Source organism: Ooceraea biroi, chromosome 9 (genome assembly GCF_003672135.1).
Source record: "Ooceraea biroi isolate clonal line C1 chromosome 9, Obir_v5.4, whole genome shotgun sequence".
NCBI lineage: Eukaryota > Metazoa > Arthropoda > Insecta > Hymenoptera > Formicidae > Ooceraea > Ooceraea biroi.
In genome coordinates, this window is record NC_039514.1 from 378,506 (window position 1) to 398,688 (window position 20,183).

The following is a 20,183-nucleotide window of genomic DNA, read 5'->3' on the forward strand; positions in this document are numbered from 1 at the left end:
GAGTTATACTAAATTTGTTGATACTCCAATCGAAACTAATTAAATTTTATTATTAGCGCGCGCCTCATTGTTTCGATGATCCAGTAATAAACTGGACTAAAACAATTGTCCTCGTCGAAGGACACCGGTCAATTCTTCCCAATGAAGTGGCTGGGTAATTTCCGGTATTACTGCGGGCCTCGCTGTAATTTCCGGTATTGCTACAGGCTTTATTACAATCACCTGCGCGGCATCTTTATCCTTCTTGACCTTCTCTTCGATCATACGCGCCGTGAGCTGACTTGTTGCGTCGGAGTGAAATAGGATGTATTTATAAATCATCTCGATGACGTTTATGATACTGACTCCAAGAAACAAATTCCATATGTTGACATAAATACCTGCAGATTGAAATAAATTTACGCATTGTGTCGAGTGCGTTCTAGATGAGAATGTATTAAAGTATAATTTACATGTTTTATTTGTTTTTATTAAAATAGAAATTTTTATTAAACTTACTCATAAGATCGTGCCAATAATAGAGGACATCCTGCCGCAACCTTATCATCCCCAGTTTTCCGAAGAAGATATGCAGCACGCTGTGATTTTTGAGCGAGTATTTACTCCTGAAAATGCAATATGATGATCAGCTATCAGCTATGATCACAGATTACCTTTACGCACACTTTACCTCCCCCAGTATAGCTCAGAGAGACTCAGAGGAATGCTGTTGGACTTCACGTTGTACGTAATATCGGTGCAAGATGGAAAACAATTACAGCTGAGATATCCAATTCCTTCAAACATGCTATCGTTGAACGGCGTCATGTTATTTTCAACCCGAGGCTTTACGTTTTGCCACTTCTCTGACGGACAAAAATATTCAATTAATTTTTGCGAGAGAGTAGAAAGTAGCATTTCGAAGATTTGTCAAAAATTTCAGACCTTTGTATTTCCTTAGGCAGAATAAATCCTTCAGATTACAGGCTCGTGTGGAAGCTAAACAAAACAACGGGTTGATTGTTCGATTAATGGTTTATAGACTCTATACGTTTCTATGAATATTTGCCATACCATTGGCAATGTCTCTTGTCATTGGATAGAAAAACGGTACGCAGCCGCATAATCGGAGGATATCTTGCATGCGGCAGTACATTATGCAATCGCTGAACGAGTAGTAACCATGAAAAATTCTGGACTCTTCCGTTTGAAATAAGCAATCACGTTCCTGTATGTCGTGTTTCTGAGCATCCTGTAGTAGTAAAATTATATGAATAACTTTAGCCGGCTAAATTTAATTCTGTGTCTTGACTCTTAATCGATGTAAACTTACTTCCGTGGTATAAAATAACGTTGCATCCAGTTTCAAATAAGTTTCTATCCTTGGAGAAACTATGACTTCACGTACGCGACCACTTGCTACATCGGGATAACTCATAGGATTGTATAGCAATACCTGTATGGAAGAGAGATCAAATAAGTTTTTATTTATGTTTGAATTACGACGGAATATTTAATCTACAATTGCAAGATCTAATGTGTACTTTGAAGGGTGCATTTACTTTGAAACCGTTAATTGGAAGAATTTTATAGAAATAATCGTCCAATTCCGGATCTAAAAGAACAGATAGGCCATACTCGGGTCCGATGTTCGACATGTGCTCGATATATTGGGACGCGAAAACATCGATCCGTGCGCTGCTCATGTAACACAATTATTAAAAAAATATAATTCACCATAAGTTATATAAATAATTAATATTATCAATAAATATTAAGATTTTTTAAATATAAGTTATATCTGACGTGTCGTAACTTTAATTTAATTTCGGGAATTTAATTTAAGAATATTATCAGCGTTATAGAATGCCGTAAAAAAAGAAAAAAAAAATATATATACATCTTTTACTTTCAATAAACGCGCTTTGCATAATCTCACAAGTATATTTTCCATGACAAGACATGTATCATACCTCCCAAAGCCATCATTACGTCTAGCGTAATTAAATGTGCAGCAATAGCCATCCTGAGTTTTTCTTAACACAAAGATATCATCGCATACCACTTCCTTTCCTTGCCAAGTGCATTTCCACAACATGTTTCTGCATTTTGGTGCCAGCTACCGTCATCGTAAGAAGTATGCATCAATATATGTAATGTAATTACTATTACACAATACTGTAATGAAAAATCTTTATGTAACCAACTACTTTACATGCTTCATTATTCTATCGACATCGTAGCCGCTGTTACAAGCCCGTTCCAAGATCGTGTGCAGGAGTATTGTTTCAGCATCCCTAAACTCGTACAAATACAACTGACCCAATAGAGTCAGCATACGCGTGAGATCCTGTACCGTCAAATTAGCGGTGTACGTGACGCTTTCAAATTCCGCTCTGTCAATGCAAAACAATATTAACAACGTTAACATGTTATATATAATACATATTATGTATTAATAATGCAATACTGATATATCTATATACCTAAACCTTCAATATACGTGCTAAATAAATATGGAAATATATAAAATCTGAAATAAAATTTTGTTTCAAATTCAAATTTATAAATTATTTAGAGACCGAGCTCTATTATCTTAATAATCTCTCTCTCTCTCTCTCTCTCTCTCTCTGTTTATTTATTCTTATCTAATGGAACGTACAGTTCTTGGGCAAGATGATTTGCCGCCTTTCGGCTGATCCGGTTGACGTTGCAAATCGCGATCGCCGGGAAGTCGATCTGCCAGGTCGGATATAGATCCATCTCGGGTGAGGTGACGATCCCGTTTTCGCTCGTCATATATGTATCGAACGTAAACACTATTGTGCAAAGTACAGCTACGACGCGAAATATGAACCATATTATCCTGCAAAAACAAAGAAATAAATTTTCAATTAATTAAAATAATTACGAAAGAAGCTTATTGAGATTTACATACCTTTCCGCTGGACGCTTATCGCGACCGCTTTCGTTTTGTTGATCATCGAGGCTCGTGCTCACAAGATTACATAAAAATTTCTTCCACATTGAAACGTTTAGGAACGTCCCTAAATTTTTGGATTTAAAACGATATTTTGTCATATTGAACGATTATGTACTATAAAGCAACGAAATTGTCAATGTCCATGGGAGTTCTGCGGGATATATCTCGTGCTTGCAGCAATCACAAACGATTCAAAAGTATGCCGCACGTAAAATACGCATTAGCACACCAAAATCACGCATAAGAATGATTTAGAGCGTTAATGATCTAAATCGAATGAATATTTTAGTAATTTAGTGGATTAAAAATCGCACGTCACGTATTGTGATCATAATCGTCTGAAAATTAAGGTTTTTTAGTTATATTATAATAGCTTAATACAATAATATTACATGTAACGCTGGAGAATAAAACTCCGATTTTGAAATAATATGTATATATTTCTTTGGACAAATTTCTATTCTTGATGCCGCAGTACAGCGTCGCACACGAGATGCAATCGGTCACGATTCTTACAACAATCACATTTGGCGTATAGTTCGGTTGCGGTCGCAAGGAAATAATGAGTGTTAAGAAACTCGAGTCGCCGCTCATACGTGCATACGTTGCAAGCGAGCTATGCGCGCACAAGAAAGAAAAATATCACGTAATATTAATGAATAACATACGCGTACGTCGAAAAAACATGACGAGCAAAAAGTCACGATTACAATTAGAATCTTAAGAAATTTCGGAAATAACAATGTGCCTTATACGGAGTCACGCGAGTTAATAATATAAGATAAGCACGTGTCGCAGAGAATCGATATCTCAGATACAGTAATAATAAAATTGATTGCATGCGTTTTGTATATTGTAAAAAACCAGATAGTACGACGAGAGAAGGCACGTATTTTACGATCATCAACTGCACGGCGGTAGACAATTATGCAATGCCCGAGATACTACAAATGAGAGCTTCGCTCGATCGTTTACACTGTGTGCGTATCGCACGTTATTTGTCGGTGTATATTGTACTGTCGGACAATTGTGCTAGACTCTAAATACAATTTTCTTTCCGTTCGCTGTAAGCTTGCTGAAACGCCTATTATTATCATCTCGTTTTGGTTTGATTGTTTTTTTGCTCGATCAAATATGACAACAGCGATTATAAATAAGATTATTTTGCGGAGTAAGGAATGCGGAGTATCCGCTACTTGTGCGGCAACGTTAATTAATTCTCAGCGAAATTTGCTGATTTGCGATTTACGACGCGATAAGGATCAATTAACGATTTTTTAGAGTTACAAACTATATCTTTTGTTATCTGTTAGCAGCTAATACATCGGTACCTTTCGTACAATTCTTTACAATCGACAAGATAGCATGTTCGCGTGCAATTTTGGAACAAGTACCGTAAAATGATTGCCAGTATTTAGACGGAATAGATCCTAATAACGAAATGTTGACACTTAGCTTACATACATCTAGCTTGGCCAAAAACCGATAGACAATGCTCGTTTGGTTTCTGCTCTTTGCACAAGTTTCGTTATTTAAATGAAGTATACGTGCGGTTCGAAAAACCGTTACAATTGATATGGTGTTTATACGCTTTAACATTTAATTCGATGGTATTTTGCTATGACTAGAGCGTTTGGAACGTAACGCAAACGCATCCGAGAAAAGAAGAGAAAAGAATGTAACTACCTGCGATAATGTCAAAAACGGATAAACACACAAATATTTAAGCAGTAAAGTACAAATGTAACTATGTACGTACATCGTATGTGTACATACGTATATACTCGAAGTACAATCGGCGTAAGTATGCAATGAATATTGCATTCAATAAATATGTATGCATAGAAGTACGTGCTATTATTATTATCGGTTTTTTTAATACTAGAATTATTGTTGTTGTTCCGACATTTCACGCGTGTGCTCGGAAATTCAAATTCATTTCTATGTTGCGTACACGTACACAGTTATACTGTGCGAGCGTACTGTCGATATCGTAAAACTTTTACACACGTATAATGTATACGAAAATAAAATTGAGCAAATAATTCGCCATATACATACATATGCACATGTCTGTCTCATAATACATCTATTAAACGCATTCAAATGTATCTCGTATTCTTAACGCAATACAAGTAGAAATTTATCTATAATAAGTAGTCGACTCATTGACGAAAATGATGCGACAATCGTACGTATAAATTAACACATTATAAAATATTTCACAGAAATTAGCGCAAGTATGTCCAATGCCATATCAACGCTAATATTGTCCCGATCAACTGGCAAATGTAACAATTGTGCAAGTAAACGTTATTTATAATAGATAATATTGCCATCTATCGCGAATATATTTTATAAATATAATTATATTGCTTTTGATTTATACATTGATATAATAATGAAGCCAAAAAGCCTCGTTCTAACTGGAGCACCAGGCTCTTATTGAATTAAGAGAATACTATATTCGTAAAATCGATGCTTTATATATATATATATTTTTTTTTCATTTTATCCAAATAATTCGAAAGCTAAAGTGCATTGAAATTTAGAAAAATGTGTGAAATATCTTACAGGTATGCAAAATGAGATACTATGGAGATATCTCGAATCACTTATCGACATAAAATTATTTAAATATGGTGGTAAACCTATCACCTATCTTGCACAAATAACAATTTGACTTAATTAAATTTGACTGTACTATTCACACATAATGATTCAATACAACATTACACAAGAATTGATCTAGACAAAAAATATAGAAGGTTGCTATGTAACATGCTAGAAATTAAATAGAGTGTATAATAATAAATTGCTACATCAATTTACAATTATAGGTGCGTTCCACTTAACACTCCCAACGACCGCGAACATCATTCTGTCTTTATTGCTCACTGAACATTGAATAAAGATAGAATGATGTTCGCGGTCGTTGCGAGCGTTAAGTGGAACGCACCCTATAATGTTAAGTATAACGTTAAGTCACACATTACGTTAGCATTTACGTAAACGTTAAGTAACGTTTGCTGAACACGCTTGAATCTGCCACCTTTTCTCCAATTTTTATACGCGTATAATTATTATACGCAATATATATATTTCTATACATATTTAGGCATTTTAGGTACAGGTATCAAAGTTTTGTTCCTTTTAGATACTCTTGCAATTGTACTAACGCAGACTGGCTTCAGTTCATTAGAACGTTATCTGCGTGATATGGTTCGCTTTCGAATGGTCCGTGAAGTCTGACGCAGCTGAAAGTGCGCGCGCTTATGTAAGGCCCTAAATACACCTCGAAAAATTATCCCGATTGAAATATCCGGCAGTAAGGATAATAAAGCCCACGGTTTCGCAACTCACGCTAATGTGTATATATATATATATAATGTTATTTACACCTTAAATCGATTGTGATGAGAATTCGTACTCCAATTTAAAGGAATACTCCGTCGTAAATTGTTATTACAAAACAAATTAAAGTGTTACATCTAAAAATCATGCATAAAGTATCATAAGATGCAATCGTTCGCTAAGTGCTTATGTACAAAACGTGTCGCGAGAGTACGCGCTCTTCTTTGATAATCCATTCTAAAATAGATAGTTCGTTGAATAAGTCGTGCGCATATAAAACCACGAAGTTACACGGCAATCTACCGAAATGGAAGGATTCTGAAATGCAGAGGATGCATCAAACGTGACGGACACAGGTAGAGGCAACGTAACTTTTTCTCCCGAATGCAGTACGTCGTACGACTTTCATGTAATTCGATGCACCGGATAAATATAGCATAGAGACACGGTGTGAACAATTTTAATCAGTGCACAGAAGTAATTCCGAATTCAACGCTCTCTACATATACGATTCTATATAGGACAACGCGTTCAAGGGTCAATAATAAATATATGTATACGCGTCGTTACAATTACTATAGAAGATTCAAAGCACCAACGCAATAATGTAATATATAAAAATTGATAAAAATACACGATTATTACACGTAAAATGTATAATTACTTAGTTTTATCGACAAATTCACTATTTAGGCCATGCGAAATTAATTTCGCCAATATTTTATGAGCGAGTGAACTTGAGACAGACTCGCGTTAAGTCACAAATCGCGGAGGATGCACAGACTCTCCTGCGATCGTACAAGCTTCGCATGCCGCGAGATAATCATCAAGAAGACTGATTATTTATACTTGCTCATGATCATTGAACATCCAAAATTCGATACGCGATGAACGATAGCGAATGCAATCAATTCATAGAAAATCAATATCTCGCAATGCGATTACCTGAAGTCAAATAGTCATCATTTTACAAGCAATCGATCTGCTCCCGAATTGTAAATTATAATTCTCAGAGCTGTTCGAAGAAAAATACGGAGGCATACACCGTCTCATTTAACACATGGTTTCGGAAGCGGGAGCAGGCACAGTGCTCAGATTCTTATCGTTTGGATCGGCCGTTTCCGAGTCGCGTATCGGCGGTCGTGCAAGCGTCTGTTCGATCTCACGAGTGACACTGATCATCGGCGGCGGCCGACGCGAGTCCTCGTCGATCGCGGAAGCGCGACGCAGCTGGCGGTGCTCGCTGGTCACGTTAAAGAAGCACGCGACGCCGCCGGCTTCGTCCGCGGCGCGATTATCGTCGTCGTTACCGTCGCCGTCGTTGTTGTCGCTGCGATAACGCCGCTGAATCAGATCCTCCAGCTGTTGATAGTCGCACTCTTCGGCGTCGCGCAGGTGCTCGTTCTCTATTTGTAATGCCATTTCCGTGTTCGACATCTCCGATATGTCGCGCCGCGAGGGCGGCGGCGAGGTCGGTGCCTTTCGCGGCGGACTTAGCATGTCGCAACATATCTCAATATCGTCGGTTATGCTCGTGTATTCGGCGCGCATCATCGACAGGATGGACCTTGGCGCACTGCTAACCGAGGTGACAGACGATGGGATCACATCCACGCGAGGTTCCGCCCAAGTTACCCTTTGGGTGAACAGCATGATGTCATCGGACTCTGATCGGGTTCTGCTATTCTGCCTGAACGTACGTTCCGAGGAATCTTGCCTGAACGTACGTTCCGAGGAATCTTGCCGGAACGTACGTTCCGTCGAGTCTTGCCTCGTGTCCGAGGGCGGGTTCTCACTGCTGGCTTCCTTACTCGCCTCCCTGCTCGTCTCTCTACTGACCTCTCTGCTCTGTTCCCTGCTGGCGGCCTCCTCCTGGCTGACTTCCCTGCTCACCTCTCTGCTGACATCTTGGCTGATTCCTCTCTCAAACTGCGTTTCCTTCTTGCCAGCCGTTTCGCCCTCGAGAACATCTTTGCTGCCCTCAGTCTCCACGCTCGTGGTAGTCTTCACATCATCCTGACCGACGTGTGCATCCACGCTCACGGAGGAATCATGCCTGCTGAGATTCTCGCGAGAAGTCACAGTCTCGGATATCTTTAGAATATGGTCTTCTATCGGCTGGTTGACGTTTAAGAAGGTACCATCGGTGAGAGAGCGTAGGAGCTTCTTGCGTCGCGTAGCCGTTGACAAATGCGTGTGAGAGTCCGCCTCAGAGAAGGCTTCCGATCGCTCCGATACTCGACGCTGCCGGATACTGTCCAGTGTCTCTAATCCGGACAGTCCCTCGTTCGGCATGTACGTCGCCATGAAACGGTGAATCACCCCGAGATGTGCTACGGTCTGCTGACTCAGCTCTTCCAACTTGCGAATACGAAACTCGACCGCCTATGAGAATGAGGAGAAAATTATTAAAATTTACTCTTTGTGACAGATACGTACGAAAATATGCCAATTGTTAAGTATGACGATATTGCATACCTGAAGAGACGCATTCTGATTGCTCTCCTTCTTGTCGATGTCCTCGATCTTCTGATGCATATTCTCCACCCGGTCCGTCGTAACTTTGACGCGCTCTTCCGTCGACATTTGCAGCTTGAGCTCCTGCTCGCGGAAATAGCCTTCGACGCAATCCTCTTCGAAGTCATACAGACGTTCCATATCATCGGCCTCGAGAAACAATTTCAGCCCGTTGTCGTAAGCCTCACCAGTGCCACTTTTACCTTGCGTAATATGCCTCAGGAAATATCTCAGCAGTAAATATACGTGGCAAATCGCTATAAGCGGCGGCGGCAACACCGGTTTCTGCTCATATTCCATAACAACGGTAAAACGTTGGAACATCCAGACTTGATGAGCTATAGCATTCACCTCGTTGAAAATATTGTTAAATACCGCTATTAACAGATTTATCAGCAGGATATTGGCAATTAAAAGGTACACGGACATTGCAGCAGGCGTGATCCAACGGCCCGGCAGGCACGGAATCATTCCCGGTTCGTCCCCGCAATCGGGATCTATGTTATCGGCGTACACTTCTCCATACAGCATAAAGTATGGCTCCATAAATATCTGTTAAAAAAGAAAAAAATAACAGTTAATCGCGTATGCGTGCGTAAACTCGGTTGTAGCGTACGCGAAGTTTCTTTTCTGCACGTCAAATGTACAGGATACATATTTACGTACATCTCGTATTATGCGCCACTTCGGCTCAGAATTAGGATTTAGTATAGCTTGCCTGGCTACGCCAAAACTCAGGAGTACGACCAATAAAAGTACCACGAAATATATCATGTTCTTAACCATCTTTCCCATCATGGTCACGAGGGGACCTACGAAATAGAAATTATTGAGCATTCTATACAAGACACGAGACGCGTTCGTTGATCTCGACACGTTAATTAAACACCGACCATAGAAATTTTTACACAAAAAGAATATAAAATAACTCATTTTCAGTCTGACATTAGGCATACCAAAATATTTGTTGACACCAAGGATGTTGAGTATGCGTAAATACCAGTAGATGCAATCAACACAGTATATCACGCGACCTACATCTAAAGTCGAGTGTCGCAGGCGTAAAGCAAGTCCAATTTGGAAAAATATGATCGCCGCGGCGTCGCACGGGTTCCACATGTTCCATGCCCACACGCTAAACTTGTGCGAGAGTATCGCCGGCTCCGAGATCGCGATCTCGCGCATTTTCTCGCACCCGAGGGTGCAGATGTACGCGATCGCGTATATCTCGGCTAATGACGGATGATCGTCCATGCGCACCAGTATGCAGTACGAGAACAAAAGTAGAAAGATGATGTACGCTATCTGTAAAAGATATTTGTATCATGTGATCGTTTTGCTTTTGATAGCAAATACAAATTTATATCGATAATAGAGATAAATTTCTCAAGTTACCGCATTCGCCCAAAATTTTGTAATCGGAGCAGTGTAGAATTCGTACAGTTTCTTCCGCAATCTTAATGGCCTAGTTGTTTTATTATCATAATATTCGGATCGGAGACCGTAAGCGCGATGTATACCATCATCGTTGTCCGTCAATACTTTCCCATTCTCCTGGACAATCGTCTCCTTGACTATTGTACTGTGTTCGTTGCTAATTAAAGCCTACAAAAGAGCACAAAGAATTTAAGGCTATTCATAATAGATCATTCATGTACTGGGAAGGACATTAACAGACATCAAATTTGATAAATTTCTCAGTGCATGGTTAGATGGATACAGATATCGATTTGAGACATTTAACGATAAGGAAGAAGGAGATTTAATTTAGCTCAATATAATCATTCAATAAAAAGCATGATAAACAATAACAATATCTTAATGTAACCTAAGTCAATTGGACAGTGTAATAAATATTAAATTTGTTCATAAGACAAATAGGAAGAATTACACATTTTATAAGGCATGGAATAGATAATAAAATGTATATATTTAGTTCAAACAATTATACTAATATCAATAAACAAAAATTAAAATAAGAATATTAAGTTTACCAGCGAGTAAACCTTTAAGTTTTATATAAATTCTAAATTTTACATTATATTTAACTACTTCATTATAAATTAAAATAAGACACAAATGTAAACTTCAGTAAGAAAATGAAAATTATAAAATCGTTAGAGAAATAAATTACGATTCTAGTTCACAATAAATAAATACGTAATAGTATATTTTAGAAAGAGCTAAATATTGTCTGTAAAGAAAAATTTGATTAGAGATTTTCGCAATAATTCCAGTTGTGTCCACCCAAAAAAGCTGCTTTTTTAATACATAAACAAGAATGTTATATTGTTGTAGAACAATTCTGAAATTTTGCTTCAAGCCGCACCAATATTTTTGTATTAGTTAACAAACTTACAAATGAAAATACGTATATTATCTCCACACACAACGGATTCACATTAACGAATAAAATATAAATGATTATGTGTATCAAGTTGTAACATTTAAACTTTTAACGGAAATTTAAACGATTATTAATATAACGTAATCAATATTCTATAATATTAAAGCAAGACACATAAACGATAAGTGTAATCACAATTGCTTCAACAATACATTGTCAATAGTACGTATGCACAAATAGGCAAATGGAAATGATATCGTCATGGCAAGCCACTCAATTCGTTTTGTGGAAGGGTGGTTTATTGTCTTATTATCCTTTAAAAGGTGGATGTCGTAATGTCAATTACGTGTCAATTATCGTGATCGTGAGATATGACCAATGAGAACAGATAAAAAGAAACGAATAACACATAGCTTAAAAGTGCATCAGAGAGTGTGAAATTATTGTATAGGATCACTGCGTTCAGGCCAGTATAGATATACCTTAACGCCTGGTTGGCTGCTGGATTTGTTGCGTATGCTCAGGCTCCTGCGAAGACGTTTCTAAAAAATAATTCACACGCATACCCACATAGTCTACATGTAACAAACAGTTCACACCCTTAACAAAGAGAGAAAGAGAGCAATTAATTTTTCAGAATAGTAAAACTACTTCCCCTGATCCAGCAAATTATGGTGTGGTGCAAAGGTGAACGTAATCTCAAATCAGCGCAAATATCACGAGATATATGGGCAAAAAGAAACGGTTGAAGACACAATAGTACCGTTTCAATTATAATGATGAAATGAGCCGTATAATCTTACCAAAATAAAAAGTATAAGCCGCATGGACTGTGCGTTAATATGTTGTCTGGATAAGTCTCAGTTAAGAAGCTATGAATGTTGTATTATGTTCATACGTAATTTCTGGACGGAAACCTTTTCCTCTCAAAACCAGCAACCATATTGTAATATTATTATTTTACTATACTGGTTAGACATGTGGTTTCCAAAAGGAAAAATCGTTAATACCTCGCACCTGATGTACTTTTCACATATTACCATGTAATCTTTCAGCAATGCATGCATCAAATTGTTATAATTGCACAGTGTTCTCATTGTAATAAATATTATTTTACATGCTTCTGTTATTATGTTATCAAGTTATTGCAATTTTTTGTGGGAATATCGAAAAATTAAAGTATTTAGTATATTCGAGCGTATCACTAATCGATATTATTTTATCGCGTTCACAATTACCTCCACATCCGGTCCTGCTGGTGTACTGTGCTCAGAATCGCTGTCCTCTTTCTCGTCTTCCAGAGCTATCAGATGTTCTTCTTGCGTTTGCGGCATCAGTTGTAATTCTTCTCTACTCTTAAACTCCAATCGCGTGATATATACAGGACAGAATAGTCCCATAATCACCTAGAAGAGTAATCAAATTACGCGTACATCAAAAAATCTATATTTAATAATAATTAATCGGTACGAATGTTAACAATACAAATAAATAACAAGGAATTACCTTCAAATTAGTATTTTTACGCGTACGAAGGCCGCCCATCCACAAATCGGCCAGAATGATTTGGCTGCAGGGGTGTGCCAATAGTGGCCGATGGTTCGCCGTGACCGCGAGCGACAAGCACGTTTGTCCCGACCAATTTTGCAATTCCGAAGTCAACAACTGTTGCGTCTGATCGTCATCTTGCCGATAGCAATAGTCCAATAATTCGAGTGCTGGAAAAAAATTTATGAATCCATGATTACAACATGTAATGTCGGACGTCTAAAAGGAATCCCTGATATTCGTTCGTACCGATGTTTTCAAACTCCTTTCCGTAACCACGCAATTCGTCGTAGACTTCGGTCTCCAAATCATCCTCGGCCGCCTCGTGCGCCATCGCTTTGTACAGTTTCAGTGCAACAAGCGCCTTTGCCAACGCCTCCTCCCCGTGTTGCCACATTAGCAGGGCCATTTGCTGACGCTTTGTTAACACCGCCCAGATCAGCAGCTCGTTGAAGGGATAATCGAAGAGCGGAGTGTCGCGATTAGCTGGCAACGTCTCGGCGAGCAGACTCATCGTCAGGCTGTCAGATTTGTTGCCGGAGCCCGTGTAGTAGCGCGTGTTGCAGTTTGGTGCGCAACTGTTCCGATGCATGTACGGCTGATGGCCGCCGCCGGATCGCTTCATCACTTTCGTGTAGATCATACGAAATCTTCTGCGCGTGTACTGTGCGCGATACGCGCCGCCCATTAATTTGTTGATCACGAGACCGATGTCGTGCAGCGTATACATGTAGCCTCGTGGAATGTTTGGTCGCACGTCGCGCAGTATGTAACCCAACGTGTTCGATGGACCCTCTTTCTGATTGATTCAGCGGATAAAAGAAAATAATATTATTCGATACGCTAATAATTTAATTTAATAATTTACTTTAATTAAAACATCAAAATTATGATGCGTTTGCAATGTACTTCTCATCGCATTTTTCAATCAATTTTTTCTTTATTACAATATAAAGATATAAAAAAAAGCATTATTCGTAAACGATTACATTGTAACGTATCTTAAAAGGTTACAAGACTAATGTATGTTCTTCAAGATATAATACATACATTTTATGTTTTCCATAAAAAAATTACCTTTAATTTTATATAGAGATAAATGAACAGTAAAACGAAAGTTCATAGATATATCATAATCATCACTCGTTTGCTGAGCGGTACAGGAATCTATATTTAAATATTGTTTACTAAAGAAAATTTCTACAAAAATAAAGTTGACCTACCGTATTATACAGCTCCTCAAGGCGAGGTATTGATAAAAATTTCCGCATGGATACGCCATTTTCCAGTAGAAGTTTCACAAAGTCTATCCTGTCATGTTGAAGCGCCTGCATCATCGCCTGTTCTAAAGCGCCAAGCGGCCACTTTTGGCCGTACACGAAGATCTCGCTACGAGCAATATCCACCCTGTTCCATATTAAAGAAAGAGATAACTGCTCAGCCGGCGACAGTTGCTTCGACTTAAATAAAGCTGTCAAGATGGTTTGATCGAGTTCTTGCGGCCTGTCTTGCGATATCCTGAACACAGTGATCTGCAAAAATAATTTTTCTTCAGTGAGTTCTTAAAACAAGAAATAATAAAAAATTCAATCCGTAATATAAGAAATGTCAATCCATACCAAATGTTTTTTTCGTGTACACTGTAGGAGCTCGGAACAGAGCTGACTCGCCTGTTCGGCGGAGACTTGAAAGGTACGTTTGATCGTCTCTAAAACTTGTTCTTTGACGCCCTCCAGCGGCCCTTCACCCTCACCGGTTTGCCCATCTCTCCATCTGTGTAAGACACATCACTTAAATATCATACGATTGTCTGTCTTTTAATAAAATAAATGAAGATTATGCCATTACTTGTGCATGAAAGCGATTAGATCGGCTGCACGTCCAGAACCATCGCAAACGACAACCGGTACCGGTGGATCATCGGTCACGTATTCCAGAACTGCACGAATAGTGTTAGTTCCACCCTCGATGACCAACGCGACCACAGGTATACTACTGTGCGTATCTTGAAAACATTGATAAAAAATCAGAGTTTCCTCAAAACACTGTGTGCAGAATTTATCTCGAAATTAACGTTACTGTAGTTTAACTACACCTACATGGTTGTAACTTCAGATTCGAAATATATTTTTCCAGTCTTCTGCGAAGAACAATTTCTGCACCGTAACGACCGCCAGTACCGTTGTCCACTAATAAGAAGTAGGCATGTCGGTTGTTTAATACTGTGTACTTAGTCCTGTATAAATCAAAGACGTATTTTAACATAAACGATATCTATGGAAATGGAAGTTCACTTTGATTTAAGCGATATGCTAATAGGGAAGAAATCACGAAGGAAAAATAAGAAAGCTAATAGGACATTTAAAATTTTCTATTTCTCGTGCATTAAAGTTTGTGCAGAGAATGTCATGCAAGATTGTTAGTTATTATAAATGCAGGGAGACGTACCATGGCGAGGAGACGCAATCATACGACACCTCTCCGCCGCGACCAACCAGCTCATGGCTCTTGTCCAAAATTCCCCAAGGGGCAATACCTATGCTCACCACACGACCTTGTCGTTGAGAGCGTTCCAGCAACAGCGCGTCGCCGACTTGCCGCGTAACACCTACCGGAATCAACGCACAAAGCAGCAGACGCGTTAAACACAAAGCATTGTACTTACACTTCATTTCCGTGATATTAGAAGTCTACACGTGTATATACCTGTGTTGGTTCCGCCTGTGAATATCCATGCTCCCGTTGTCTTCGCAGCTTTCAATAAGCCCTTACGTAAAACTTTCTTCAGGCTTGGTTGAAGCTCGAAGTTCGACCGTCCGCCGTGTACCGTAATCAACAACTTGGGCAAACCTAAATTCCATTCCCGACACAATAGCTGCACAATCGGTTCTGGCCGCGTATCGTGAGCCAATCTTACGTACTGCAAATAATATCTAGTGTCATTTTCACTTATATACACATCATTTATAACAATTATTTATAACAGTTTATAACAGTCGTTTAAGACGATATTATACTTGTGCTTTTGTGGGATGAGGACCACCCTGAAATTCTATAGTACCGTACGCATCAGTCGGGAAAGAACGTGTATTTTTTGCTTGGGACCATTGCTCCTGATCTTTCTCTCTATTACTGCTGAGACTGTAACTTTGAACATCTGCCCCAGTTCCACAATGATGAGTGTACGAATTACCGCAGCAACATCTATAATAACGCAATGTTACAGTAATAAAATATACTTGTAATACAATTATTTTAATTACTCAGTATATTTCTTTATACCATTATCTTGCGTATGCTATAAAGTACTTAAAATCATATTTATTTATATTGTTATTGCAAGTATCGTTCGAACAGATACATTAATAAATTAATAAATTTGATATCAATAATAATAATAATAATAATAATAATAATATGACAAATATTCATATCTGTTTTTTTATGATGAACGAATAAAAAGTTTATGAAAGACTTAACACTTAATAAGTATTGCCAATAATAATAATGATTTAATTAAAATGATAATGATTATGCGAGTGATATTCATGTAAAGAGATAAGAGCAGCAGGAATGTTAATTCCTTACATGTTCAAGGTCTGACACACAAGAACATTAGATAGATTGCTTTGAGACATAATAATAGTGAAACGAATTTATATCAACGCAGGACGCACACGAGTCTCTCACCTGGAAGCAGTGATCACATCATATTCTGCGTTCTTATCTCCCTGTACCTGTACAAACCTATAAATGGAATGAAACAAAAAAGTAAATCAAAACGAAATAAATGAGTGAGCAAAGAAAGACTAATGATGAATATTCCGAGTTTGTTTTTCGATTCGAGGAAAAGGAAGTCAAAGAATGTGACAACCATGGTAATTAGCTTGAACTATGATTAATCATAATAGGAGGTAAAAGATAAAACTATAATAATGAGGTGAAAGTATTTGATGTAAACGATGCAGAAGGAAATTCAATAGATCGATTGAGAAAATACGATGAGTTTATGAGTACGTTTATCTTGAATGCCATTTCATAAATTTCACTCTATAGCATACATTATACCTTATCACTTTGAAAGTAGAGTACATTAAGATACAATCTAAATAATGATCTTTTGCTGTGCATAGAAAAACTCATTAATGTTTTAATAATTAATTTAAACTCGGGGAATTACACGGCCTGATAAAACATTTTATACCATAAATCTTTGGTGCTACAGATTAAATATACATTATTTAAACCATTATCCTATGTTTTACAGCTACTGTTGAAATCATTATCTTATACGTATTACAGCTTCTTTCACTTCATGTTCTCACCTATGCTCATCCTCCGCGCTTGGAATAAATTTCGTACATTCCCTCTTTTGAAATGTTGCTTCTATCCAACTGCGTTCAGTTGTCTGTAATAGGATGAATATAAGAACATAATGGTTCTAGTTGTAAAAGGATTAATTTTATAAAGTTAGCTTTAAGGATATTGGAAATCTTTACAGAATATCTTATTATAATATTGTTACTTAGCACAACCCTATTATGTTAAAATAATTGTCAAGTCATCTTAAAATAAAATAAAATAAATTATCTGCACATTTATAATAATAATAATGATTAACATAGTAGTGTTAAACTTGGAACGCATTTGAAATATATCGCGATACATTAATAACAAAAATTGTTAACGAGAAAAAAAATACCTTTACTTTCTTTTTCTTCACTTTTGGGGTACTTGCACCACAGATAATACTTCCAATTGCCATCTTGTTATAACATGCAACTTGCGTCACTTTAACTTAAGCAGTGTGCTAATGGAAAACAATCATAGAAAAAAACTAGAAAGTGATCAACAAAATGAATTCTTTGCATCAGATCTTCAGTACAGTATCGATGCAGTTGGACTTGATTGTGATTTCTATTTAAAATGTATGATGTATATAATACTATGCAAACACTGCAATAAAAAAAGCGAATGAAACTTGTATGCTATAAAGATAAGATAAATCTGCCAGATAAGAAGTCTTCTTCAAAAATTGCACTATGGTACTTTTGTGTAATATTTACATAGCTCAAGTTGAGTTGTACAGTTGTATAATTGTCAAATGAAATCGTACCAATTACAAACAATGACACATTTATGTGACAATTACAAAAAAATAAAATAGTAAACTGAAACGATGAGAACAAGCCCTTTGAGAATGTGCATCTTTGATAAACAAGAAAATTTAATTACAAATTATTCATCACTCACCATTCGACAAGACTTGTTCTTGACGATCATCTTTACTGACACGAGAACATAAATTATGCCAAGAGGTTGAGGCTTAAACAATTGCGATTGTTACCTCCCAATTAGAGTTACACCATGATTTCTGTGTCATTACACCGTCGCATTTGTTTCGATAAATCCAGCTGAAAGGATTTGTGAATCGTGAATTTATCGAAGATCGTGAAAAATCGTCGCACTGAGAAAAAGCTGGAGGTGGAGGTCGTCTGCTTTGCGGTTTTGCGGTCGAATGAGCGTCGAATTCGGAGCGGATTACTGTCGATTACACTGCTTACATGTAGAAAATACGCGATTGATGAGCGAGCAAAATGTAATTTGGCGCAACGTGCACACAATCATACTCTCGTTTCTCGAATTTACGATTTGTATCGCGAATCAAACGGACTTGACTTGACTCGTTGCGACGCGCGTTTTCACGGTGAGCTTGAAACGCCAGAAGTGCGAAAGAGGTTCGAAATCGGCGGGAAAATTAATAACATACGTCGCGTCCGCACTCAAATAATCACGCGGCCAAGTTAACCTCGATTTAGCACCGCGAACTACCGGGGAGACGAATCGAAACGTGCAAAAAGGCAAAAGAAGAAAATGTAATAGAGAAACCGGCCTGGTTCGCACGGCGCGTATGTTTATTCGTGAATGACTCGTAATCAGAAAAGTTTTCTAGCTTTTCTTAGTGCAGTCTTGTTACGGTGTTCTCGATCGCGTTCAAAAATTCGAAATTTATGCTTCTACATTCATTTGTTTTGTTCTAAGAACGGCAAGTATCAAGCTAACGCAGCGAAAACTAACAAACCAATTGCCCGGGTCAAGCAAAACAGCACGCTACTGTTGGGACGCACTTACCACGATAAGGGTCGAGGAGATTCGTGAGTAGTCTCGTCAAGTAATCGCATTCATCGCACGCGTAACTCGTATCGCACACTCGCGTGTTGTGCACTCACGCGTGCTCTTCACGAGAATGCATCGGAATGCATAACGCACGACCAAACAGTCACCAGCAACACGCTTACACACTCACTCCACCAACTGCGAGTGACTACTGGTGACTACGACCCGGGGCCGGGCTAGGATCCGGGGGAGGACGCGCTTATATATGACCTTGGATCGTGGATAGTTCCCAAGCATGTAGCATCGCCCAAATGGCGCCACGATCGTTCTATACTCCAAACCTTCAAAACCATTTATCGACGAGAGAGACAGACAGACAGATAAGAGACAAACAGAGAGAGAGAGAGAGATACTATTAAAGATCGATACTGATCGATACCTGTGGACAAATGACATCATTTCTGAGGCCCGGGAGGCCCAGGATAATTGAAGAGTTTGGATATTATCGATCAGTTTTGTCTGCACTGTAGGTAACTACAGATATAACCAAATATTTATGCATTATACACATAAATCTGTTTATTGTCGATAAAATAATTTAATTCGATAAATTAAAGCACTCGGTCAAATCAATACTTACCTTCAGTTCAATCATGATTCATAACTGATCGATAATATCAAAACTTTTCAATTATCCCCGGAGCAGTTAGATTCCTAAAATCAGAGAGAAGACCAATCGAAATAGATTATTTCAAAAACTGGCCAATGGGAATATATCTTACTTCTTACTGCTTCCTGCCGTTGTAGACGGTCCTTAAGGTATGGGGATCCGCCTTAAGCAATCCTCTTTTCTTTTAGTTTTCAGGTTAAAAATCAGGAACATAACATCGACGGAGAATCGACGTATCAAAGAAGAAACTTGATAGAAAAAATTCACTGACTCTGCGAATATTATACCTGCGAGTAACAATTTGCCTGCATTTCTCAACGCACTCAAAGAATCAAAAATTCAAAGAAATCTGCATTTTCTGAACGAAGCTAACGCGTATGCGGGTTTCTCCACGAATTCCTGGAACATGATATAAAAAAACAACACTGCAGTGTGTCAGCGAAATTTTATATACTATGGCTGCATTCCGATATTTACTGCCAGTACTGAAAATTTACAGTGTACGTGACATAAACTATAGATTTTCAGTATTACTGGCAGTGAACGCAGCCTTATAAATAAGAAAAAGATATTTCGAAATTGTCGAAAGACAAAATGGCAAATCTGATTGGCTACGCTAAGGTAGATTAAATATGGCGCGTTTTCACAAAATATATGCTTTATCTATG

General features: G+C 38.1%; 2 protein-coding genes and 1 long non-coding RNA gene across 10 annotated transcripts; 1 reads left to right on the forward strand and 2 right to left on the reverse strand.

Annotated features, from left to right (window-relative positions):
• Positions 1-71: 71 nt before the first annotated feature.
• Positions 72-3,295, reverse strand: LOC105276133 (sodium channel protein Nach). Its single transcript, XM_026972288.1, has 10 exons — positions 2,642-3,295; positions 2,195-2,375; positions 1,953-2,098; positions 1,542-1,677; positions 1,313-1,435; positions 1,054-1,231; positions 925-978; positions 671-845; positions 499-605; positions 72-380 (listed from the first exon to the last, which is right to left on the reverse strand). Exons 1-10 carry the CDS (start codon positions 2,776-2,778, stop codon positions 97-99), a joined length of 1,521 nt encoding a protein of 506 aa, XP_026828089.1. The 5' UTR covers positions 2,779-3,295; the 3' UTR covers positions 72-96.
• A 90-nt stretch (positions 3,296-3,385) lies between these two features.
• LOC105276132 (transient receptor potential cation channel trpm) lies at positions 3,386-20,124 on the reverse strand. Of its 8 annotated transcripts, none has more exons than XM_011333504.3 (20): positions 18,861-20,124; positions 17,982-18,142; positions 17,431-17,684; positions 17,054-17,136; positions 15,746-15,932; positions 15,435-15,648; positions 15,177-15,336; positions 14,828-14,964; positions 14,577-14,733; positions 14,348-14,501; positions 13,952-14,260; positions 12,978-13,527; positions 12,687-12,898; positions 12,419-12,586; positions 11,663-11,722; positions 10,229-10,438; positions 9,790-10,138; positions 9,500-9,645; positions 8,795-9,385; positions 7,370-8,701 (listed from the first exon to the last, which is right to left on the reverse strand). In XM_011333504.3, the coding sequence occupies exons 3-20, from the start codon at positions 17,491-17,493 to the stop codon at positions 7,370-7,372; spliced, it is 5,082 nt and encodes a 1,693-aa protein (XP_011331806.1). In that variant the 5' UTR covers positions 17,494-17,684; positions 17,982-18,142; positions 18,861-20,124. The 8 variants fall into 8 exon arrangements, with proteins under 8 accessions (XP_026828086.1, XP_011331806.1, XP_011331801.1 ...); XM_011333499.3 differs by having other exon boundaries at positions 17,431-18,142; positions 18,861-19,559; positions 19,628-20,122; XM_011333500.3 differs by having other exon boundaries at positions 17,431-17,538; positions 18,861-20,122.
• On the forward strand, positions 13,554-15,280 carry LOC113562556. Its single transcript, XR_003406973.1, has 5 exons — positions 13,554-13,977; positions 14,054-14,282; positions 14,375-14,505; positions 14,590-14,715; positions 15,167-15,280. It is a non-coding gene; the product is annotated as an uncharacterized LOC113562556 (long non-coding RNA).
• Positions 20,125-20,183: the final 59 nt, after the last annotated feature.

Excerpts from the sequence above, each read along its gene's own strand:
- LOC105276133 (XM_026972288.1), bottom strand. The coding sequence starts at position 2,778 with ATGACGAGCGAAAACGGGATCGTCACCTCACCCGAGATGGATCTATAT. Across the intron at positions 2,376-2,641 it reads AATCATCTTGCCCAAGAACT|AGCGGAATTTGAAAGCGTCA; the intron begins GTACGTTCCATT and ends TTGCATTGACAG. Across the intron at positions 1,436-1,541 it reads TTCCAATTAACGGTTTCAAA|GTATTGCTATACAATCCTAT; the intron begins GTAAATGCACCC and ends TCTTCCATACAG.
- LOC105276132 (XM_026972285.1), bottom strand. The coding sequence starts at position 17,493 with ATGGCAATTGGAAGTATTATCTGTGGTGCAAGTACCCCAAAAGTGAAG. Across the intron at positions 10,439-11,662 it reads GCAGCCAACCAGGCGTTAAG|GCTTTAATTAGCAACGAACA; the intron begins GTATATCTATAC and ends GCTCTTTTGTAG. Across the intron at positions 9,646-9,789 it reads TGGTGTCAACAAATATTTTG|GTCCCCTCGTGACCATGATG; the intron begins GTATGCCTAATG and ends TCTATTTCGTAG.